Source organism: Anguilla anguilla, chromosome 4 (assembly GCF_013347855.1).
Source record: "Anguilla anguilla isolate fAngAng1 chromosome 4, fAngAng1.pri, whole genome shotgun sequence".
NCBI lineage: Eukaryota > Metazoa > Chordata > Actinopteri > Anguilliformes > Anguillidae > Anguilla > Anguilla anguilla.
In genome coordinates this window covers 33,767,590-33,791,078 of record NC_049204.1, presented here as the reverse complement: position 1 = coordinate 33,791,078, position 23,489 = coordinate 33,767,590, and the positions used below count along the sequence as shown (strand labels likewise).

Genomic DNA, 23,489 nt, shown 5'->3' with positions numbered 1-23,489 from the left:
GGGGTATGAGACCTATTGTGTCCCACCACTGTGAACTCGCAGTCATAAACCGTTCATCACATGAAAGTTTTAACAGGGAAAATGTGGAACAGGAAATAAGGACAAAAATAGGAAATAGAAGCTGATTGATCTCACCAGTAGAATTTCGAATCAGGTTCATTATCAAGTGTTAATAAACTCAAATAAAAAATTTATCACCACAAGCCTTTACTATTCTATCAAGGAAATTGGATAAATTTATCATTACAAAATCATCTCGCTGGTTTTTAATCAACATTACCTGAAAATTTTCCCAAGTAACGTTAATCCTTTAATGTTAATCATCATCCTCTGCATCAGAGGTGTATTAAAACCAAAGTATTGGGTCTGTGGCAACCGGAGTGTTACATATGTGACAAACGGAGTACTGGGTCTGTGGGCTTCTTTCAGGCATTTCCTTTCGGCCCTCTATTGCATTTGGGGCCCAGAATGAACCGTTCTTCATTTCCTAAGCAAATGAGTCAATTCCACATCACATATCACCAACGAGCCCGCCTGGACAAACACATTCCTCCATGAATTACCTACATAAAGAAAATCGCCGGTTTTCTTTAGTTTTTTTAATTATTATTTATTTATTTGACAAGCAGCAGGATCTTTTTTGTCACCTCAATTTCTTTACATTTTAAAGTAGATACAATTATCAGTATACCGGTTTTATTACAATGTTTTTTTTTTTTTCTTTTCTTTTTTTTTTGTTCTTCTTACTTTGATACATTTAAAAAAACACAACAACTGCAAACGTGAGAAAAAGAAAAGCATGGTTTCCATCTATTGTCCGTCATCGCGTTTACCGTCGCAAGCTCACCCGCCTCTCAGGTTTCCTGTTAAGTAGACTAAAAACGTAATATCAGCGATCGAGTAGCTATAGGCATTTTCATTTTGACGCACACGGCGTGGCACTGGTGATGTTGTAAACAGCGTAAAAACGGGGGTCGGGGTGGGGATTTTGGGGGGGGGAGGGGGGGGGGGGGGGGGGGCGGGGCAGGGGGCTGCCTAGCGACTCTGTGAACATTCCCAAGATGGAGGCACAGTTCTGCTTCGTCCAACAGGAACACACCAGAGACAGCCCGGATAATAAATGCTCTCTGTTCTCCAGTGGGGCCCCGTGGGGCCCAGCGGGGCCTCCGGGCGCATCACGCCACGTAGCTGTACTCGTCCGCCGAGCTCTGGCTCCGCTCGATGTACTGCTTGTCGATCAGCACCTCGATGCACTTCTTTATCATGCTGATGCTGGGGCTGAACCGGGCTTTGGACTGGTTTATCACCTGCAGGGAGGGGAGGGGAAACACGAGTCAGTGCCGACGGACGATTACGGCTAACCGGCTAACGGCGAGTCGGGCGAGCCTCAGAGAAAATAGCCTCATTTCATTTCTTTAGCATTTTTTTAACGCTCTGTCACGTGAAAGCTCTATTCTCACGTCTAATGTCTCCAGTCGCAGATTACGGAGGACACGGAGGACGAGGCACAAACATGGCGGCCCTACCCCGGGCAGTAGTGACCGGCTCTTTTTGGGTATGTGTGAAATCCAGGAGGCTAATGGAGAGGAACGCTGCGCGGCAGGAATGCCCCTCCGATAACGAGGCGCACAGCCGTGGAGAGGCGACGGCACGGTAAGACAGGGCTCGCCGTTCACCCAGGCTACAGCGGACGCTTCGCACGTCAAATCTGAGAGTGAAGCCGTATAAACATGAGGCAAGACAAAAGACACAACTAGGAAAGCACGAGTGGTGGGTAGTCGAATGGATGCAGCTGGATGGCAGAGAGAGACAAGGAGTGTGTGTGAAATAGAGAGACAGAAAGAAAGAGAGAGAGAGAGAGAGAGAGAGTAAGGGAGGGAAATGGTGGATGGGGGAGAGAGAGAGAGGGAGCAAGATGGTGGATGGGGGGAGAGAGAGAGAGAGAAAAGAAAGCACCCTTGGGTGGTTGGTCCAAAAGGAGGTTTGGAAACTCAATGATAAAAAAAAAGGCAGATTCTGAGAGGCTGTGAGTGAGGAAGAAGAACCTGCAGACAGAAGTGTTCCTTGGTGCCAGTTCTACAGACAGAGAGCCCCTCCCTGTTTCTGAAGCAGGGCCGCACGGGCGCGCTGCTGAAGACTCACCTCCTGTATTAGCGCGTTGTGTCTCAATACTTTGCGCGCCTTCATGATTCGGACTATAGCAGCTTGTAGGTACATCTTCCGGTCCTCGTCCACGGCGCTCCTCGTCTGCTCGATTTCCTGCAAGGCAGCCGCAGCGGTTCCCTTATCAGCGGAGGTCAAGGCAAATCAACATAACGTACACATCAGTGCCTAGGGCAACTTCCTCCCCTTATCGGCCTGACTGAAATGACAGGCAACACGTTGCTGAAAGCACATGACGTTTTATTTCTCATTGAATACCTGTGGTGTGTCCTTCTGCATGGATGTAGTGATCTTAAACTTTGTCCTTTTACTGGTGAAGGTCATATTTAGAGAAAATGTAGATTCTGCCTCTATGTCCTCCTGTATGAGCATAAGAAAAAAATAACGATGAAACACAGTTTAAAGAATATATATCACGTCCCATCCAGAAGATCAAACAGTGTGTAAATCAAGTCACACTGGCAGTTGGACTTTAATGTAACACTTTTCTGGCAGATAGAAAATAAGTAATGGCATCGTAAATACAACCGTCGGACCAGCTCTCACATAAGCGCAGGCATAAATAAGGCAACAATATTTAGAATGGGTAGTAAAACATACAGGATTAAAGGCTTTATTACACAGCTGGGGCGAGGTGGGGTTTTTGGGGTCAATCAGTTGAAGAAGGAACTCAAGCAGATATCACCTCTGAGCAACTGCACTGAGAACGATCACGTGACCTCACAAAATATTCCCCGATGCTCAGAAAAGCTAATAGCTCAAAAATGCTGCGATGGAACCCAAACCTTTTCAGAGTCGTGGTTGACCATCTTGACGTCCAGCAGGGACTTGATGGTCTTCAGGAGCTCCTTCTCGTTCATCTGTGTGCTGTCCTGGAGCTCCTTGTAGCTCACCGTCTCGCCGTTGTTGAAGGCCAGCAGGACGGCCATCTGGTAGGTGGTCACCATGGCCACATAGGGCTTGGAGAGATAGTTCATCTTCACCTCCCCTGGGAGAGAGAAGAACGCGTGTCACCAACACCAGACCCAATCATAAGAGAAACCTGCCACTGCCTGCTGCATGTCAACACCGGCAAATAAAAAGCAGAGAATGAGCTTTATCCGGCACCATGACCGTTAAGCTAAGCTAAGCTAAGGAACCGCACGCCAACATCAGCATTCACATGACCACGAGCGGTTCTCCTTCTGAGCGTTTCCTTGGTGACGGAAGTGTGGGCTAGGTAAGGGAGCCATTATGTAAGGGATCTCGTCAGTCAATGTATTTGTGCAACCAGTCATGATTTACTGGCTGATTGTCATGGCTGTATCCTGATAGCTAGTTACCTTCCCCATAAGTTAAGAACTGTGATATGCAGGCAGTGTGCAATGACAGATGTGCTGAAGTATTTTTTCTACACAGAGGTTAATCTCAGCTGGCCAATCACAAGCAGATATGCTGCCTAGTACCGCACAAATCTGTAAGAAAGTTTTGCCACTTATACTTGTGCAACTGTAACATCCTTTGATGGGATGGACTGCACAAGGCAGAAATACTGAAGAAACGTGCAGCTGTCGACCTAGAGCAAACCGGAGACGATGCTAACGTCGCTAAATGATGATGCTAAATGAGGCTGTAATAGACCCGCTCACCAGTGCAGAGATAGTGCAGCCAGGTCAACTTCCTCCCACTGAAGTGCTGGTTGTAAAATAATTCAAACTGGAGAGAAGAGATGGGGATTACATTCACAACACAATCGGTCACAAATACAAGGGTTTGCCAACGCAGCATGTTGAAGAACTGCTGGTTGTAAAATAATTCAAACTGGAGAGGGAAGATTAGAATTACATTTATATTGGAATTACATTTATACCACAATCGGTCACAAATACAAGGTTTTTCCAACACAGCATGTTGATTGGATAAAGCTCCCGTTCAGGTGTTTTCACAGGCATAAGTCAGGAAAATGGAGGGGGGGAAAAAAAGAAAAGATATCACAGTGCCTCTTTTGAATGTATTTTGCATTCAATGCGATCTTAATTTAACCGCTAATGAACAGAGACGGGTGGAAGCCATGGCCTGCGTATCTACGGAGACCGGCGAACGGTAAACGAGCTCCTGACGCCCCGCCCGCGGCCCCGGTGACTCACCATGTGAACGCTCTTCTCCAGCTCCTGGGGGATGGCGAAGGTCGAAGACGGGACGTGCGTGAGCGGCCAGGCGCCAGCCTGCAAAAACAGAGCAGCCGCCTGTCAGCGTCGGAGCGCCCGAGGGGGGAAAAACACGCGCCGCTCGCGTACGAGCACAACCCACGGGTCTGACTGCACACACACACGCACACACACACGCACGCAGGCAGGCAGAGGGCACGGCAGGTGAGGAGGACGCGTAGGTGCGACTGCACAGAAACACACAGCCAGAGGCAGCGGGGCTAACGAACCCGCGCTACCCTCGCCTGCTAATGCTGCTGAGGACAACGCGGCCAGACAGGTCTTTCTACAAGCGCGGCGTTGCTGGAAATGAAAAACCCTGTCTGTGTTTTAGAAAGAAATGACTGTTAAACCTGGCTCTGCTTTCATCTAAATGTGTTATGCTCATTCGCCGCTGAAAAATGGACAGGGAAATCCTGTCTTTTTGGAAATGAACGCTAAAGAGGCAGAAATTATTCTTGCAGAAATGCAGCACAGTACTATAGATCTCAGATAAGAATTCAAATAATTTAAAAAAAAATACTAAATTATTTTTAAATAAATAAAAATTATTTTCACTTCACGTACATTCCCCCAAAAGGACACTTTTAAAATCAGCAGACATTATTCTTGTATCTTGTGACAGGAAATTTGAAGATTTATTCTGCTGGTTATGGGCCCATCGTGGTGCTCAGAATGGCACAGCATGCCGGTAATATCACCGATCCTGCCGCTGAGGGATGACTGGCAGTGAGTGACGGTTAGTTTGCCTGCCACTATGCTGTGGCTTGATAGTTTCTGCCCACATATGACCAAACCGCAGGGACAAATAATGGCCACTATACTCAACCAAACCAAACTTTTTTTTGCAAGTGCATAAGCCTTCGGAGTCTGAATAGGGCCCTTAATTTGCAGGAAGCCCAACAAGCAGGTAACACAAAGTCAAAACTGTGACTGAATAAGAGTCTATGTATAAAACTCAAATGTGACGTAATTTTAAGAGTGTCACATTTTTTTGTTTTAAGCGAATGGCATCTCTACCTTCTGTCAGAAAACCTGAATTTGTCACAGCATGCACCTATTAATGCATGAACCAGGATTCAAGTACAGCCCATTAGCTTGTGAATTAGGGCTTTATTCAGGAAGTATCACATGTAGATCAAGATAATCAGCTACGTAACTCAATCTGTTAAGTTAATAGGCTGGGGTAAAATAATACCGTCCCCAGTGTCTCATCTGAAATTATGCACTTACTCGTACAGAAAGCACGGTGCAGTAACACCTCTTTGAGGTAACGTGATCGCACGCTTGGACCGTCACACAAAGGGAGGCTCACCTGTAGAACATAGATCTGGAAGCTGATTCCCAGGTCCACGACGGTCTCTTGCGTCTTGATGAAGTTGTTGAATTTGTTGTTGAGGTCGGCGCTGACGCTCATGTCTGTGTACATGCGGTGCAGTTTGCTGGTGAACTCGTACCCGCACGCTTGCTGAGGAGGAGGAGGAGGAGGGCACAAACCTCTGAGCCACAAAATGCGATGAGAGAGCACACAGCCTGCACCTGTGGGGTGCTAAGTGACCTTTAAACGCCAATGCTGCCAGAGCGGGTTATTACACTCTGTACAGCCATTCTGTACAGCCACTATGTACAGCCACTATGTACAGCCTCTCTGTACAGCCGCTCTGTACAGCCACTCTGTACAGCCGCTCTGTACAGCCGCTCTGTACAGCCACTATGTACAGCCACTCTATACAGACACTCTATACAGCCACTCTGTACAGCCACTCTGTACAGCCACTCTGTACAGCCACTCTGTACAGCCTCTCTATACAGCCGCTCTATACAGCCACTATGTACAGCCGCTCTGTACAGCCGCTCTATACAGCCACTCTGTACAGCCGCTCTATACAGCCACTATGTACAGCCACTCTTTAAATACATATTTAAGGTATTTTAATTACTTTTAAATACTTGAAATTAATTATTTGAAATTCAGCATTTACAAATATTAAGTATTTAAATTACAAAATACATTTAAGGAGAATTTGCATGTACTTTCAAATATGTCTTAAAAAACATTTAAAGTACTGAATTTTCAAATACAAAGCATTTGATTCAATGGAATTATTTGAAAATACTTTCACAACATAAGGCCAGTGGTGCAACATGTGTAATTGTACCAAGCTGTTGAAAAACTTGAAAAGCACTGGATATATGAGAACCTATCAGCTCTGTAAGTTGAGCATTTTGTCTAATTAGAGGACCATATTTTGATGAGAATGTGTTATGTGACTGCTGACGGCCCCAGTCCAATTGTACTGATTTCCACTGTTAATTGGCAGTGAATACATATGGCTGTTGAACACTCTGACAACAGAAAAAAGGTAATAAATAAAATATAAATAAAGTAAAGGCCAATAACTTTAAAAAGATTAAAGTTAAAAAGATTATATGGGTACAAATAAACTGGTAAGTATCTTATCAAGTAGTCTGAGTTTGCCATCCCCCCCATGCAAAGACATGTACGGGCATTTAGGCTACTGTCTGTTAGAGGCAGCACATGGGTTGTTTAAAATTGCCAGAATAGGCTACCCTTGTCCATAATCTAAATTCAACCCCCAGCCCCTAGTAGTTCCCCTGGAGTGCTCTCAGTATTATAACTTGCTGAAATCACATCGAAGGCCACTCACAAAGATTGTACAAAGAACTCTGGGATACCCCCTTCAGTACGAAGCCTACATTGCTCAGTCATTTCTGTTGTCTATCACAGAAATATTTTTAAATTGTATTTGTATTTTAATGTATTTTTAAAAGGCTCTACATAATATCTGGAAAAGTGGTTTCCCAGGAAAGTATTTATTTAAAGGAATGTATTTTTTAAATACCATTTGGGAAAGCATTTGGTTTTTCATGAAAATAATTTAATAAATTAAATACAAAGTATTTAATGCATAAATGTATTTGAAAATACTTCAAATAAGTATTTAACTACATTTTAAAATACAAATACGAAATTTGTATTTGACCCAGGTCTGCTCTGTACAAAAAAATCTGCTTGTACAGCCGCTCTGTTGAGTGCACTACAGGTCAGCTTTAGTACCAAAGTGCAGCGAACCGTCAGTGGGATGTAAGACCGGTTTTGTAAGACGGGCGCTCTAATGAAGGTCGCTGGACCAAAATCTTAGCAATTAACTTGCAAGAAATTCCAGTGGGCTGAAGTTTTCTTCAATTGTATGCACAACTATTTCAGATCACATTTTAAATGTCACTGTCCATAATAATAATACAAATAATAATACAGGCAATTAAGTGCTCAACAGCTGCTGCTTCCAAGAAAGACGCTCACATCCTAAAAGGGTGTGTCCACAACTACCCTCAGGGTGGCATATTTTTTTTGATGCAGCTCCACTTCAAATAACTTACTGCTCAAAGACAGCAGAGTCCCACCTAAGATTCTGGAACCTTCCGGTTGCCAAAAACATGCATCCTCAGTGCATGGCATTTTACCTTCAGTTTGTTGATCATGGCTTCCTCCGAGTCCATGGAGAGTGAGAGGCCGTGGATCAATCTCTTTGCCAGCATTCTTGCATAAAACTGAAGAGAACAAAGCAGGGCTTAGGACATGTACATGCGTGCATGCACACGCACACACACGCACACACACACACACACACACACACACACACAGACACACAGACACAGACACACACACACACACACACACACACAGACACAGACACAGACACACACACACACACACACTCACACTCACACACACATACACACACACCCACAGCTTTCCAGGTTCAGAACTACAACCCTCACACTCCATTTAGATAGGAAAAAGAGAATGCCAAGTCATAATATTTGGCAAATCACAGTTTTTATGTCAGTAATCATGTTTCTCCCATTTTTACCACTGAAAAAAATACAGTTCGACAATTAGTTTCATTAACAAATTATATAAATTAATAAGTGAAAAAATAAGAATCTTAAAACACATTAGTTTGAGCATTCATTCCTTGGTAGTACTTGCCTTGTAGGCAGAATTAAAAATACACTTTAAGTCTTCCGTTTGGAAAGCCACCGACAACAACTCATGCCAGGACGTGTTGCGAGATATCAAATGTGGAGGCTTTTGCTGTCAAGCCATTATCGTGACTGGAAAGGCGGAAGACGTCAGTCCAGCCCGTCTCTGCTGTCAGAGGGTCGTCCGCAGAATTATCTCTCACCTTCTGAAAGACGTCCTTGTCGTCGATGTACTTGAACACTGTGATGAAGCTGGTCAGCTTATCCTCCACCTCGTTTTCCGTCATTCCCTTAGCGGACTTCTTTAGCAGATTGTCACAGTACTTGGCGAGCTTAAGGAAGGGGGAGAAAAAAAAAAACAAAACACTAAAAACAGGCCCAGGTGCGAAACAGTGACCACTAGTGGTGAGACATCATTACTGCATAGGCAAGTCAGTCAGCGAACGAACGGGTGAGAGAAAAAGCTGCTTTCACCGGCGGTGGCCAAAATAAAAACAATACGCAAAAGAAAACAAGGTAATCACAACGTTTATCCCTTCCTTTATCTTGAAGAAACAACCAGCACATGAAAGCGCTTCAACTGACTGGGATCAGATATAAGTACGTACCAGTTCAGGGGCTTTGCTTATGGATTTTGGCTCTCTGTAATTCACCACTGACGTCAATGCCTGGAACAAAATCAAACATCATTGTTACACAAAAACCCTAAAATAGGAAATACCTATTCAAAAATGTACATTTAACTATAGCTTTCCTTTTTTATTGAACCTTCCAGTTCAAAATTTCAATTGCCAGTTTAACTTTGTTTAATGGAAGCTCCAGTCAAAACTGTAAATAAATTAATTTTTAATAAACTAATCATAAAATAAAAAATTATACATATATCCAAAAGTCTGTAAGATAAACAGCAAAAATATCATCGTCTCTTCCCCATATACAAAATGGGACAGAGAAACATGGTGATATGTTGTAAGCTATCACAGTTTCATTTCCACTTCTCCACAAACACCTCACTACTGCCATCTGTTGGACTGTACTGATAAAGTGGAGAATTTTCAGAAAAAAAACATGTTGTAAAGAAACTCCCACACAGCCTTCTGCAGAATATATTCAATAGTATCACATGGTCAAAAATACCTTTATCTGGGCTACTTGATGTAGAAATGAAAATGTCTGAAAATGTGCTGCACTGCATTAAAACTGGTGCATTGCACTGCATTAAAACTGGTGCATTGCATAAAATTGGTGAAAGAGTTTGCTTCCTTACTTTGTAGATACATTAATGCATAACTGTTCAATATAACTGCCACAGTGAGTATTCTCGTTGCTACTTATGGCCACTAGTGCTAATGTACAACATACGGGTCCATACAGGAGAGCAGTGCAGTGTATTGCTCTCCTGTACGAAACTTCTGCCAAAGCTACAGAGCAATGCCGCAGGTCATGCTGTAACAAATTATTAAGACAGTGAGTTACATACTGGCAAACTATCACAAATGCTAGGCACACTGTTCAGGATACTGCTGGCTAGCTGGTACGTAACACACTATGAATAATAGTACCTATTTACATCAGCTAGGCCGTCTTGCAACAACGGTGAACAGCACTGATACACAGGCCCCGTCAATGAAAGAAATGTGAATTCTAGAGGCAGGTTATGGCATCTTAATGCTGTACCCGTGCCAAAATCCCATGGGCTTTGCTCATAAATCACCCTGTCAGGCAGGCTGAACGTGAGAACGCTGTTTGAACCTGAGAGCGTGTGCAGGCTGGTTGTCTCACCTTATCAAGTGCGCTCATAAAGTGCTGATCTCCATTCAGGACGGTGTTAATGAGCTGAACAAATTTACTGTGAACCTCTAACACAGACTCCACAAACTGGGTTGGCATCTAGGAAAGACAAAAACAGAGGTCACGTGTGTGTAAGTAACACAATCATTATGATATGGAAGAAAATGAATAGAAAAGCAGAACTTAAAATATGAAAAAAGGCAACTGGCATCAAACTGCTTGGCCCTATTGCACAGGGTCACCCAACGGAAAAGTGCAAATTACCTGATGCCTCCTCTTCAGAGTGGCTTCAAGGTTAACAACCATGTTGGAAGTTAAGTCTTTCAAGAGAAAATCTTGGGGACACGCAGACTTTTCAGAAAGGCTAGTGGACATACTTTCCTGAGAGAGACCAGTGAACACTCAGGCTGTCCTGAGAGAGACTAGTGAACACTCACACTGTCCTGAGAGAGACTAGTGAACACTAAGGGTTTCCTGAGAGAGACTAGTGAACACTCAGGGTTTCCTGAGAGAGACTAGTGAACACTCACACTGTCCTGAGAGAGACCAGTGAACACTCAGGGTTTCCTGAGAGACACTAGTGAACACTCAGGGTTTCCTGAGAGAGACTAGTGAACACTCAGGGTTTCCTGAGAGAGACTAGTGAACACTCACACTGTCCTGAGAGAGACTAGTGAACACTCACACTGTCCTGAGAGAGACCAGTGAACACTCAGGCTGTCCTGAGAGAGACTAGTGAACACTCACGCTGTCCTGAGAGAGACTAGTGAACACTCAGGGTTTCCTGAGAGAGACCAGTGAACACTCAGGGTTTCCTGAGAGAGACTAGTGAACACTCACGCTGTCCTGAGAGAGACTAGTGAACACTCAGGCTGTCCTGAGAGAGACTAGTGAACACTCAGGCTGTCCTGAGAGAGACTAGTGAACACTCAGGGTTTCCTGAGAGAGACCAGTGAACACTCAGGGTTTCCTGAGAGAGACTAGTGAACACTCAGGGTTTCCTGAGAGAGACTAGTGAACACTCAGGCTGTCCTGAGAGAGACTAGTGAACACTCAGGCTGTCCTGAGAGAGACTAGTGAACACTCAGGGTTTCCTGAGAGAGACTAGTGAACACTCACGCTGTCCTGAGAGAGACTAGTGAACACTAAGGGTTTCCTGAGATAGACTAGTGAACACTCGGGCTGAAAGAGGTTAGTGAAATCTGTGGTGACTCTGAGGCCGCGGACACTCACGCTTTCCTGAGAGAGGTTACTGGTGGCCCGGAGGCCCTCGTCGTGGATGTGTATCTGGAGCTCCTGGATCATGTGAGGTAGCCCGCTGGAGACTGCCCGCAGCAGTGTGTACATGTTGGCCATGTCTGCAGGGGGAGCAGACACACTCACTCAGCACCAGCACGTACGGCAGCTTCAGCACACTCACACGCTGCCTTCCAAATGAATGCAAATCAATCCGGGAAAAATAAAACTGTGCTGCATAAAACTGTTCTTATTTTAATTTCTATTTTTCCTACTGTCTGTCAGCACAGATATCTACTGTGAACCGCTGATGTAATGCAAACAAAGCATTTAGAAATTGTGAGGAATTTATAATAAATTCAGAACTACCGCTAATCGTTCTCAATTAAAGTGTTGGAACGATTAGCGATAGTTCTGAATTTATTTAATTCATTAATTAACAATGAACTCCTCAGCGTGGCCAGCTGCTTCTTTTCACACCGCAGACTACAGCCAAGCTCGTCGGGTCGGAGGAAGACCTTTCTGATGCAGTCCACAAAAGCCCAACTGAGGAGCGAGGTACGCTAGATAGCAAAGAAATGCGGACCCCTAACCAACTGAACCCTTCCATACCCTGCGTGATGCAATCCCCAATCACACATCACCGTGCAGTGCAATGGGCCACAGTTGGTACTGGCGCGGTCCGGATTTGTTTAGAGACTGTGGGGCACATCCGTCCACCACAGCGTAGCGCCTTAACCGAATGAGCTCTTTTGTGGCTTTGGTTTGGGGGTGAAATAGCAAGACAGTCACGTTAGGGCTACAAGCCCCGTACGGTACAGCCTTTCCCACACAATTCATTTATTTGGGCTGTAAAACTCAGTAAAATTTAGCCATCGTTATGCATCATTTCTTCAAAAGAACATTTCCTGAGCGCCGTACAGATTTCATGTTCATCTGGAGACACAGCCAAAGTAAAAATAAATAAATAAAATCGGCCTAACACAAAATATAATTTTAAAAAAATACAAAATGTGAACTCTGTGTGTGCAGTAAAATTGTATAACCCCGTAATAGTTACAATTTAATAAACAGTACAAACAATCCCCCCACCCACCAGCACATACACAGAGTCCAACGCCACAAATAAATTCTCAACCTGCGGGAAAGACTGCACTCTAAGCATTATTCCTCATTGGTGTCCAAATATGGTGGTCCTCATAGGGCAGACTACCTTATTACATTACCAGCTAATGAAGCACCTCAGTGATTGTAAATCCCTTGTCATAAACGGCTGTGTGTGTGTAATGCACTCGGGTTTGTGTGCAGGAGGGAAGCGGCGGTGGCGGGCGCCAGACTGACCGTCTCTCCTCTCCTGCCGGGTGATGTTCTGGCACTCTCCGTGCAGGAACTGCAGGTGGTCGGCCACCATCCTCTGCTGGCATTCGTGAATCACTTTGGCATAAGAGCTGGGGTGCAGGTACTTCCGACATCGCACTTCTTCATCTTTCAACCGGCCTAAAACCTGGGGCGGGAGGGAGCGAAGGGGGCGGGGTCACATTCACCGAGCCAATCGCAAGCGCCCTATGTTCAGCCACCCGGCCTGTCCCCGTAGGTCGGAGCGACCTGTACCTCAAATGAACTGCCGAACCGGGCAGAGAATCGGTACACAGCTACACCAGATGGACGCGCGTTCTCCATCACAGTGTGTTTGTGCGGGGCGAGCCCGTGCCAGGAGAACATGGCGCCTCTCCGCAGGACGAGAGAGGCGGGGTCTGTCGGCACGCGCGGGACCCGTCCCTCCACGCTGGGGGAGCCGGCGGGGCCTTCCTGGGGCCCCGGCGGCGCCAGGCGGACGAGCTACGCGCGGGAGCCGGCCCTTGAGCCCAGGCTACAGCTGGCCGCCGTGCGGGGGGTCCACGCAGGGGCGACCGCGTCCTCACCAGACCCCCGTTACCGCGGTGCGGAGACACGACTCCGCCCACGCCCATTTATGTACAACTCTGTTCCCATTTCCCCCGCAAGCCTATTAACCTGTCCTGTTTCAGCAGCTTGGCTGCGTTCGAGATATTGGAGAATATTCTCTTCCCTACAGCTGAGAAGCAATGCTACGATTCAGGGAGAAGTGGTTATGCGCGTTGGCTAATATAAAAGGAGTAGCAGGAACGTACATTCACAACACATGCGTTTTTTCTGCAGCTACTACTACACATAAACGCCTTATAAGCTGTGAACTGTATTTTACAACATAACGAGCACCTGGGACTGGCGTCTCAGGCTCTCCGCGTTCCCTCACAGTTCCCTCAGGTCTCGTCAAATCTGACGCTACAAACGAGGCTGCCGTGTCGCGCTGAGGTGGGCGGGCACAGACGGCCTGAGTGCCGACACGATCGTCGGCGAGGCGCGAGTCTCACTCGCTCGGCCGAGGCGGGACTTTGGGGGCGCTTTGCGAGCCGCGTCGACGCTGCTTAGCGGGCCATTCCTAATGAGGGCGGTCTCAAGCAGTGAGTAGTGGAGTGTGATGTCACAGTGACCTCAGCCCCCTTAATCAGGCCGCTTACTCCACACAGCTGAACAGCGTCGTAGCTGGCGACCCGGCGACGTTCTCCATCCTACCTTTTCCATATACTGTGAGCAGTTTGACTCTTGCAGTAGATTGGAAGCTTCCTGTTTGTAATATTCTCCTGTTTTCGTCAGGAACGGCCCCTCGAAGATTTCCTGATAAAACTGTTTTAAAAAAATTTTTAAAAATAAAAAAAAAAGCAAAAGAGAAGGACTGAGTGAAATTGCAAGAAAATGGCACGCATCAACTGTCCCTTTAGGTAGTGTTCGTATCATACCCCATTGATAATACCACCCTTATAATCCACTGATTCCTAAACATTCAAGGCGAAGAAAGAATGGCAAATATCTAGATGAAAAATATCAGAACTACTGACCCAACAGATTCAGAATCCAAATGTAATTACTTCACCACGGAATACAGGAGATGGCCAGTGGAATGGAAAGTGGTTATTCTCACAGCCCTCACACTTACCTTGAGAGGAAACTTTTTCTTGTACTGTTCAACATGAACAAAGGAGTTGATAACCCCATGGATTACTTTCTGATTCGGGTCTTCACCACAGCGGTCACTGCAGGGTCAAAACACAACAAGGGCTTTCAGTGCTGGCCTGTGGCACTGCGGCCCAAATGGCTGCCCCCACATTTACATCTTGCCATTTAGCAGACACTCTAATCTGAAGTGACGCAGGTTACATTTTTTTCTTAGAAGTCAATTTATGAAGGGCAAAATCAGCAGGGAATCAAACCCACAACCTTTGAGTTGCAAGCCCAGTTCCCTAACCACTACACAACACTGCCTCTACACAAGGCAAAGGAGACCACACAAAACAGCCAGAGAAAGCAGTGATAAGACATGGTGATCTCACCTTACTAACAGAAAACAGAAAGGCATCACTAATCATGGAGTATGCCGGTAACAACCAATAGGACGATGCAGGTGGTGACTGACGGATACCTTCTGGCCAGGATGTGGTAATTCCTACAGGGATCCCGGAAGCACAAGCAGAAAGCATCCACCAACCACCACTGGTATTGCTCCACTGGTCATTACCAACGAGCTCCGTGATTGGAGAAGCTCCTCTCTGTTTTCGACGAGTAAGGCGACATCACGGCTGTCTCATCTCTACTGTATCGTTGATAACAGCGCAACATGCCTTTCTCTGACCTTCCCTGCTCAACTCTCGCACACGTAACGAAAACATGCCCCGACTACAAAAGCGACCAACAGACTCTGCACTTTTTAGGCCCTTTAAGAGACTATCTGTTCTTCATACAATCTTACCAAGACTTGTATGAACCACATTTAATTCATACTATTTAATTTTATTTTCAGTAAAAACCTCTGAGGGACTTGGTTTGAAAGGCACTTGGCAAAATTTTTTTAACTGAGTTGTTAACTCACAGCAAGGTACAAACACACACAAGTGTTGGTTTTTAATTGTATTATTTCTCTTTAATCATGGTTTTCTTTAGGCCCTTTCAAAACAGGTTACCGTATGCATATTTTATTTATTATGAATGTGACTTTGTTTTCTTGTTTTTTTTCCATTACCCTAGCAGGTTTAAACCAGCCCCACCCCACCCCCCATTTTTGTTGCACATTCATTGTAATCATATTCCTTTTTTATATTTGTTTGTTCTTGGAAAATCAATAAACAGTTGTTAAAAAAAACAAAAGAAAACAGGCTCCCAAAACATGAGTGGAAGACTCCTGGACTCCCAGTCAAAGGTGGGGAACCTGTGAGCGAGGAGCTTACACTGATATTTACTGTACTGTATCGATTGGTTATCGGTTATCAGTCACGGGTACAGAGTGCTCCAGTGAATATCTAGTAGTAAAAACGGCCAAAGTAAAATAGCAAGCATTGATAATCAGCTCTATAAGGGTGCCTGCCAAGCAAAGACATGTCGTAGCCTAACATTCGCTCGCAAGTGCTCAGTGCACTTTATGGAAGATCAATTTCCCATAACAACTAGATGCAAAAAAAGAAAACATCTACAGGAAAGGTCTGAAGATGTAATCCAGGCCAGAAAGCAGGTTTTTACACGTTTTCTGCCACCCGGGTGAAAGAGTGCTCCATCAGCACCGAGTGGGGGGAGCACTTAAGTTTGTTCCATCAAGATATTACAGGCAGTAGAGCACGGGCAAATGGTACACCCCTCTTTATTGCTGCGTTTACGTGGGAATGAGCATACCCTTCTAGAGCTTTCTGAGTGAAGAAAACACAAAATTGCCCTTCAAGAGAAGAGAGCCCAGGGGCAGTGACAAAATGACAGGAAGAGTCAGAAATACATCCAATACCAGCCGTTTAACTTGCTTTGGTACATCCACGGCAAACTCTATTACAGCAAGTGCCAATTAAAAGTAAAATATAAGACAACAATGAATTAACTAACTGAAAGTGTGGTGCTTAGAGCCATAATGGGGCTTAATAGCAATGTATCACAAGCCTTGTTAGTTTTAGATTACATTAACAGTAGTAACTTTCATACTGATGACAGGCTGGACAACGTCTGAAAAATGTGTTTCAAGGGACATTTTTAAGTCTATGAAGGTAAATGCAGCCATAAATACTGAAAGGCCTTTTCACTTTTCAAGTCAAACATTGTACTCTGACTCTCTCCATTCTTAATAGATGCTTAGTTTACCTAAAAACTAGATACTATCTAGCTTTTAGGTAAACTACGCATTAAGTATAGTTTAGTGGAATAGACAAGCAGTGTTGGGCTGAATGGCCTGTTCTCGTCTTACGTTATGTTATGTTATGTCAATAGAATTTAGTCCCCATCACACACTGACTGTGTTCTCCATATTGTGTACTGACACAGCTGGACATTTGCCTTGCTCAAGGGTAAGACAGCGATTTGAACCTGCAACCATCTGGTTTCGGAGTCTAGTTAGGGTAAGACAGTGATTTGAACCTGGAAGCTTCTGGTTTTGGAGACTAGTTAGGGTAAGACAGTGATTTGAACCTGCAACCATCTGGTTTTGGAGTCTAGTTAGGATAAGACAGTGATTTGAACCTGCAACCTCCTGGTTTTAGAGTCTAGTTAGGGTAAGACAGTGATTTGAACCTGGAAGCTTCTGGTTTTGGAGTCTAGTTAGGGTAAGACAGTGATTTGAACCTGGACGCTTCTGGTTTTGGAGTCTATTTCATTATCTATTGTTCTACTGTGTGACTGCGCAGTTTCTGCCTAATTCTACAAAATTGGCACCACAGGCCCTGGCAGCAGAAGGGCCTTAGAGCCCATTTTAGAGCACATGGAGAAAACCCCCCAAATACGCCCACAGTACCCAACCTACTTTTTGATCTCGTTCAGCAGCATCCGGATCAGGACGGCCTGCAGGGGCTCGATCATCAATTTCCTCCACATGTCCAGAGCGAGCTGGAGAGACACAGGACACACACACATTGGCTCAGGCTGTAGGGCACAGGCCGTGTCATTCGCTCATGACAAGCACGATTTCGCACAGCGCGGTTACCGCTTTTCGAGTTGAACACACACAAACTTTATTTCACACCTAACAGTGGATGACAACAGTCAATGACTCCATGAATAACTCTGCACTCACTGCAGGGGTCACCGTCAGGGCAAAGAGCGAAAAGAACATTCAGTGAAATGCCATGGGGTTTAAGGTCAAATGGCTTGGTGAACGCCTTTCTGTGATACATTACAGATATATAGTTTCCAGTTATAAGTTCCTACAGACACATTCATTTATTTATTCTTATATGTTTTACATCGTCATTCTGTTTATATTCTGTTCTGTTTATTTTCCTTTCCTACACCCAGTTTTACCTTGACTTTTGCATGTAGCTGTTTTCAGTTTGCACTTAACCACGTGTTTACATGTTGCCAGCCAAAAGCTCTTTGAGCATCCCGCTCACTATGATCCCCACAGAACATTTTCCAATGCTGGCGATCAGTCCATTTGATGATTGCAGGGAATTGAACAATTTTTCCCATTCCAAACCATCAAACCAAGTCTACAACATCATACACAAGACTACCACCTTTTTTAATTTAGCCAAAACAATTGCATGAGTTATTTTTGAGGAGGGGAAACAATGGTTATAAATGCATTATATTACAATGAAATATAAGCTATAATTCTATAAGCTATCAAATTCTATTTTTAAACAATTCAACCAAAACAACACTATAAAAACATTATAAGTGGCAACATCTCCCAGGAGAATGAAGAAGCTTTTGGGACTGTACTTTGTGTACTCTTCACAAAGGGAAGGTAATTTTCAGACACTCCCAAGGCCCTTACCTCTCCTATCTCCATCAGCGGCTCGTTCATGTCCACCCCTCCGTAACCGTATTGCAGGTCTGCCTCAGTCAGTTTGTTTTTCTTGATGAACTGTGTGTTGAGGTACCTGTGTTCACAGAACAGAACAACGCCCTTTTCGTCAGTGAAAGTCGAACGACACATCTCACCTCAATCGCATCCCTGCTACTGTATATGATTCGCTCCTTCATAAAGGCCTGAAACAAAATGGCTGCATCTTCTGGCTTCACTTCGTATTTTGATTTGGAGACACGGAGGGCGGCCATAAATATGTAAACATTTATTACTGTAAGCAGGTGGGCCTCTGCTAAGCTTACGTCTATCATACTACACCACTCAAAATGTACTTACTTGTTTTGAAAGTGAGTAGACAGTTTGCCCTCAGTTCTTAATATAGATATATGTTTTTGCTTTAGACGGACAGGCAGAGAGCAGAGTTGGTAACACACAGAAAAGCGATCACAGATCAGAATGTGCTAAAGCGGGGTATCAATACCCCGCCCAGGAGACTCGTATACCGCTTGAGTTGGCCGCCCTGCAGACAAACTTTTGACACGTTTCCTGCACAGCCTAACAAAGATGACTGTCAAAAACAAAATGCTTTTCGAAGCAGTCACACGCACTTCCGTCATATTTGCTTGATCTCTTATTCAGCGGAACAGAGCTTCTCCCACTCCGATATACCTACAGTTGACTTTTCCACGATATTACAAAATAACAATCTCGCTCCCAGTGAACGTACCTGGTGTTATTCTGTAACACTGCACTGGTCCCTCTCCGCTAAATGTATGGAAGGTTATTGTGTAGCACTGCGTCGCTCTCACTTAAACAAATGAGTGCTGTGGCTCTAGCGCACGTGCTCCCCGAGCCTTGGATTTGTGTTCAGAAGCTGTGGCGCGTGACGCCGAGCGACACGCGCGACGCTAGCCAACGCGGAGGACTTACGGCCTGGCGGCGCAAAGCTGGCGCCGCGGGCCAGGCTCGGCGTGCGCCAGCGTCGGAGCGCGCCACGCGAGGCGGGAAATTCGGCCAAAAAAGCGCCCAATCGGGGCAGGCGCTTCCCTGCGCTCCTGCTCCACGGAGGCCCTGGGACATCTAAGGCCGTGCAGAAGGTACCAGAGAGGGGCCGCATGTAAAAATAGACGGTGTGCTCCTCGGAGAGGTATCGATTTCAAACAAAACAACCAGCGTGACCTGCTCTTACATTCACAGGACAGTGTCTCCAGCGGGTGCAGAACATGGACAGCGCTAAAGACAGCATGAAGCGCACCTCTGCGATATCAAGCGATACAACTCCAATCTCAGAACCACCGCAGGACCACAGAGGAGTTCTGAAAGGTTCCCCCCTACCCATTTGTGACACTAAGGCTGTTGAATTGTCCGCCTACTGCAACATCAGATATTGACATGAGCAACAAAGCCAACAATGCATTTTAAAGTGCAGCCAGATAGTTTCATTCTGCAAATAAATCTGGTCTAACCAATTCCCAGTTCAATGGAAATGATGTCAGTTAACTCCATGCCAAAGACTCCTTTATGACCCAAGATTACTGTGCTGCTCATATCCTTCTGTAAACCTTTACCCAATGGAAGCAGGTCCAACAGAAATCAATTAAACAGTGGTGCCATGAATAATGATCACCTGTACAAACAATCCATGTAGTCTGCTCCTTTGCTGTACTCTTCCCAGTATCTGTGATACATCCCAAGAACCTTCTCCTCCGACTCCAGCACTTTCTGAAATGAAAAGTTTTTTTAAATAGTAATGTACCATCTCCACATTTTCAGAAACGCTTTTCATACTTCTCCAGGAACAGGGACATCAAACTCCATTACTGGAGGGCAGTGTGCCAAATAGTTTTCACTTCACACAATTCCCCCATCTAAACTAGTCAGATCATTTTAAAAAGCCGCAAACATTTAAAGCCTTATGTTTTCAAATTATGTGGCAGTGAATTATTTCTCGAACTATGACTTAGCAATTGCCAACATGTGGAATAAAATCTCTACCGAAAAAATGATTAGACACATTTAACGTAGTGTGCAGCAGCGGCTACAGCAATCATGATACAGGTTTCCTGGAATTGGCCACACCCCTTCATAACCATGTCCTGGAAGTATGACTACGCACAGAGAAATCCATGTAGCAGGCTCTTAAAAGCTCCCTTTGAGACCAAAATATGCCTACCTTGTACAACTGCCGAACATGGTTTTCCAGGAATATTTTTGTCTCGGTGTATAATCTTTCCCCCAGGGGCTCAGGGTAAGCTACACACAATGCATATATGTCACTGGTGCGTGAGTTAAGGACAATACAAGTCAAACAGTACAGCTGACACAGCCACATCATGTCCTACAGTACAATAAATGTTCACCATGATTTTGATTTTTTTAAGCACTACATGGTGTATTAAACACATCCCATAACTCGTCTGCCGATCAACACAATGTTCATCATGTTATAATTTTTTCAGAACATATTACAAGGTTCCATACAGATGCCACCACTTCAATCACTTCAAGTCTTTTTAATGTCCCACAAGAATTCTTACAAACTGCACGATACTCCCAGTAACACCTATCATACACTTTGTAAGAATGCTAAGATAACAGAAACGGATCCTTGCTCAGAATCCAATTTGGGGGATAGGCTAATATGGTCTCTTAATTTAAGAAGGCCATAATATTCCCCAAAATAGATTGTGATCCAGGATCACTTTCAATTATCATAATTAAAATAAACCCTAGAATTAAGAATTTCAAGGTCAAAGAAATTCCAAAAGGACTCATGCAAAAACCATGTAATTTTAAGTACTTAATTATTTTTTTTATTAATTTAAGAGTATAATTTTCTAGGAGCATGGAAACATGTGCATGTGAAGGTACAGGTGAGCCAATATCAACATGCCTCAACAAATAGGGAGAAAACTTTTAACAAGTGAAAATAATGTTTTTTTATGAATGTTCATATTTTATTTTAATTTTTTAATTGGCATTTTAGAACTGTTCTCTGGGGTTTGTGATTTTTACACGGAAAGCCCAAGAAGGATACGAGAAGCGGTCGTTCCAGGTGGCCCTCTCCACATAATCAAGCATCACCACTGCTTTGATTGTCGTCAGAAGCTTGTTCCACGTCTCGTCAAAATCCACCACCCGCGGCTTTAGGGACATTGTACCTACTTCTTCACACACATTGTGAAGAGTGAGATGACAAAAAAAAAAAAGAACAGGTTCAGTTTCAGTTCTTCGGGTACCGACAGGTCGGAGCATCTTAACATAGTCATTAACTTCAGACCTAGGTAAATAATATGACCGTGCAAAACTCTAATCATACACAAATCTGGCTTTCATTGTCATAACAAACTGCCCGATAATGACAGAACGTGTGTAGTTCTGCCTTAGCTAATGTTAATGTAACGGTAACAAGAACTTCCCTGCAAAAAGCCCCAATTGTAATTCTGTGTCACGATAATGTAATCGAATTTAGCAGTCGAGCTGGCTGATTGGCAAAGTAGTTGCCTTGTGTTGTAAGCAACTGTTGCAAGCTTGCTAACTTGGTTGAAATATATAGACTAATTGATTTGGACAGTTAGCTAATTTCATTACAGTTCATGAAATAGTCGCCTCTGTCTTCGGCTGTCCACCTAACGTGGACAGCCGAACTCAAAATGAAGGGAAGCGTTAGCCAACAGGCTAATATAACGTAGCTAAAGCCAACGATCAGTAAAACGTTTTGAAAATAATAACTAGCTGAGTAATTAGACTACTGTCGCTACCTTAGATCCCTCTTCTAGGTGACCGGCTAACGTTATCTCGTGAGCTAACAACAAGCGAAGCTATAAAGATTAGCTATCGATAGCACTTGTTCTGGGCAAGCAGCGCATACCTATCGCGAAACTAGGAAATGTGCTGTCAAGGAACTCTCCCCATTGATTTCAGACAAGGTTACCCAGTTAAGAGCCCTTGGTTGATAAGTCCAGAAATAGGCCTAGTTAACGTAGCCCGACAGAGACAGCCCATTTAATCTTGAAATCACCATAGACTAACGTTAGTACATTGCTAAATAGCTAGTTAGCCGTGTTGCTAGCGTCGAAAAGCAATAAATAGTAGCAGGTACCACAGAGGAAACGGCGTTTCGCACACGTCTCGATGGTTTACAATCAACCAAACTATCAATAAAATCGTTTTGTCAACTAGCTAACTGTTCTGTAAAGCTGCGGTTACAGCAAAATAAGGAGAATGACTAGTGAGCTAGCTATCCAGCTAGCCAGTCAGCTACGAATGTATCGGTAAGATACTGCTGAAGCAGTAGGCTAGCTGGCTACTTCGATACAAGAAGGCAGTTAGCGAGCTTGCTAGCTTCGGTTCCGCAGTATTTAGAATTGACAGAGGGTACGGTTTGGTACAGTTCACTCGGTAAACCAAAACATAAACTCGAACACCAATGAAGTGATCTGAATGGCAATTACCTGTGTAAAACGTTACTATATTCTTAAAAACTTAGATATGTTCCTCTGCTGTCACAGGCTTGATCTTTCACTACACCTCTTCCATTAGCTTACCTCACAGAATTTACCATTACATCAGCTGGAGGGGTATACAAAATAATTGCAATCACATTTGTGTAGTAATAAACACCCTTGGATTTTTTAAAAGTCATCCTATATCATGTAAGTATCCTACATTAAACATTATGGTTAAATAGTAAAATAATTGCTAATCATAGTATTTACAGTCCGAAGAAACGTAAGTGCGATTTCCCTATTTTTCGATGGTATCACCGTAAACTATGGGTGCCCATTAAGCTCTAACATCGCAAACTTTTTAGAGAACTCGTTTGTCTCGCGTTCTGGTTGTGTGTGGCTAATAGGTAGTCTATGACATCATGAGTGGAGACTGCAAAGAAAAAGTATAGTCATTTTACTATTATCAAGCTAAAAAAAATGTAACACAGACCATTATTAACTAAGCATCTAAACTAACCTTTTTAAATGTAAGATTGCTGTTCAAATGCAATATTGTCCAAGGCGAACACACACATTTCAAAGCCTAGATATGCTTTTGATAAAATCCTGCATAATTTGGTGTAACCTCTGAAAATCAGTGGAAATGTAATATTTTAAAACCCTTTATTTTATGTAAATTCTTATTGTATGCATCTGAATTCAAGATTATGACTTGACAGGCAAAAACACAGTTTTTCTGTCAAATTTGTTTTAACATGGAAAGTCATGCAGTTTTGCCAAAATGACCCATTTTCATTG

General features: G+C 44.1%; 1 protein-coding gene across 4 annotated transcripts; it reads right to left on the bottom strand.

Moving 5' to 3' along the window:
* Positions 1-594: 594 nt before the first annotated feature.
* cul2 (cullin 2) lies at positions 595-22,828 on the bottom strand. Of its 4 annotated transcripts, none has more exons than XM_035416029.1 (21): positions 22,695-22,828; positions 21,278-21,407; positions 20,414-20,516; positions 19,868-19,962; positions 18,208-18,313; positions 17,233-17,315; positions 14,401-14,497; positions 13,980-14,090; positions 12,726-12,888; positions 11,382-11,506; positions 10,140-10,247; positions 8,966-9,025; positions 8,561-8,689; positions 7,836-7,922; positions 5,665-5,817; positions 4,290-4,367; positions 3,792-3,858; positions 2,949-3,151; positions 2,422-2,523; positions 2,143-2,259; positions 595-1,307 (listed from the first exon to the last, which is right to left on the bottom strand). In XM_035416029.1, the coding sequence occupies exons 2-21, from the start codon at positions 21,394-21,396 to the stop codon at positions 1,176-1,178; spliced, it is 2,238 nt and encodes a 745-aa protein (XP_035271920.1). In that variant the 5' UTR covers positions 21,397-21,407; positions 22,695-22,828; the 3' UTR covers positions 595-1,175. The 4 variants fall into 4 exon arrangements, with proteins under 4 accessions (XP_035271920.1, XP_035271921.1, XP_035271922.1 ...); XM_035416030.1 differs by having other exon boundaries at positions 1,176-1,307; positions 21,278-21,404; positions 22,695-22,810; XM_035416031.1 differs by lacking the exon at positions 22,695-22,828 and adding an exon at positions 22,343-22,494 and having other exon boundaries at positions 1,176-1,307.
* Positions 22,829-23,489: the final 661 nt, after the last annotated feature.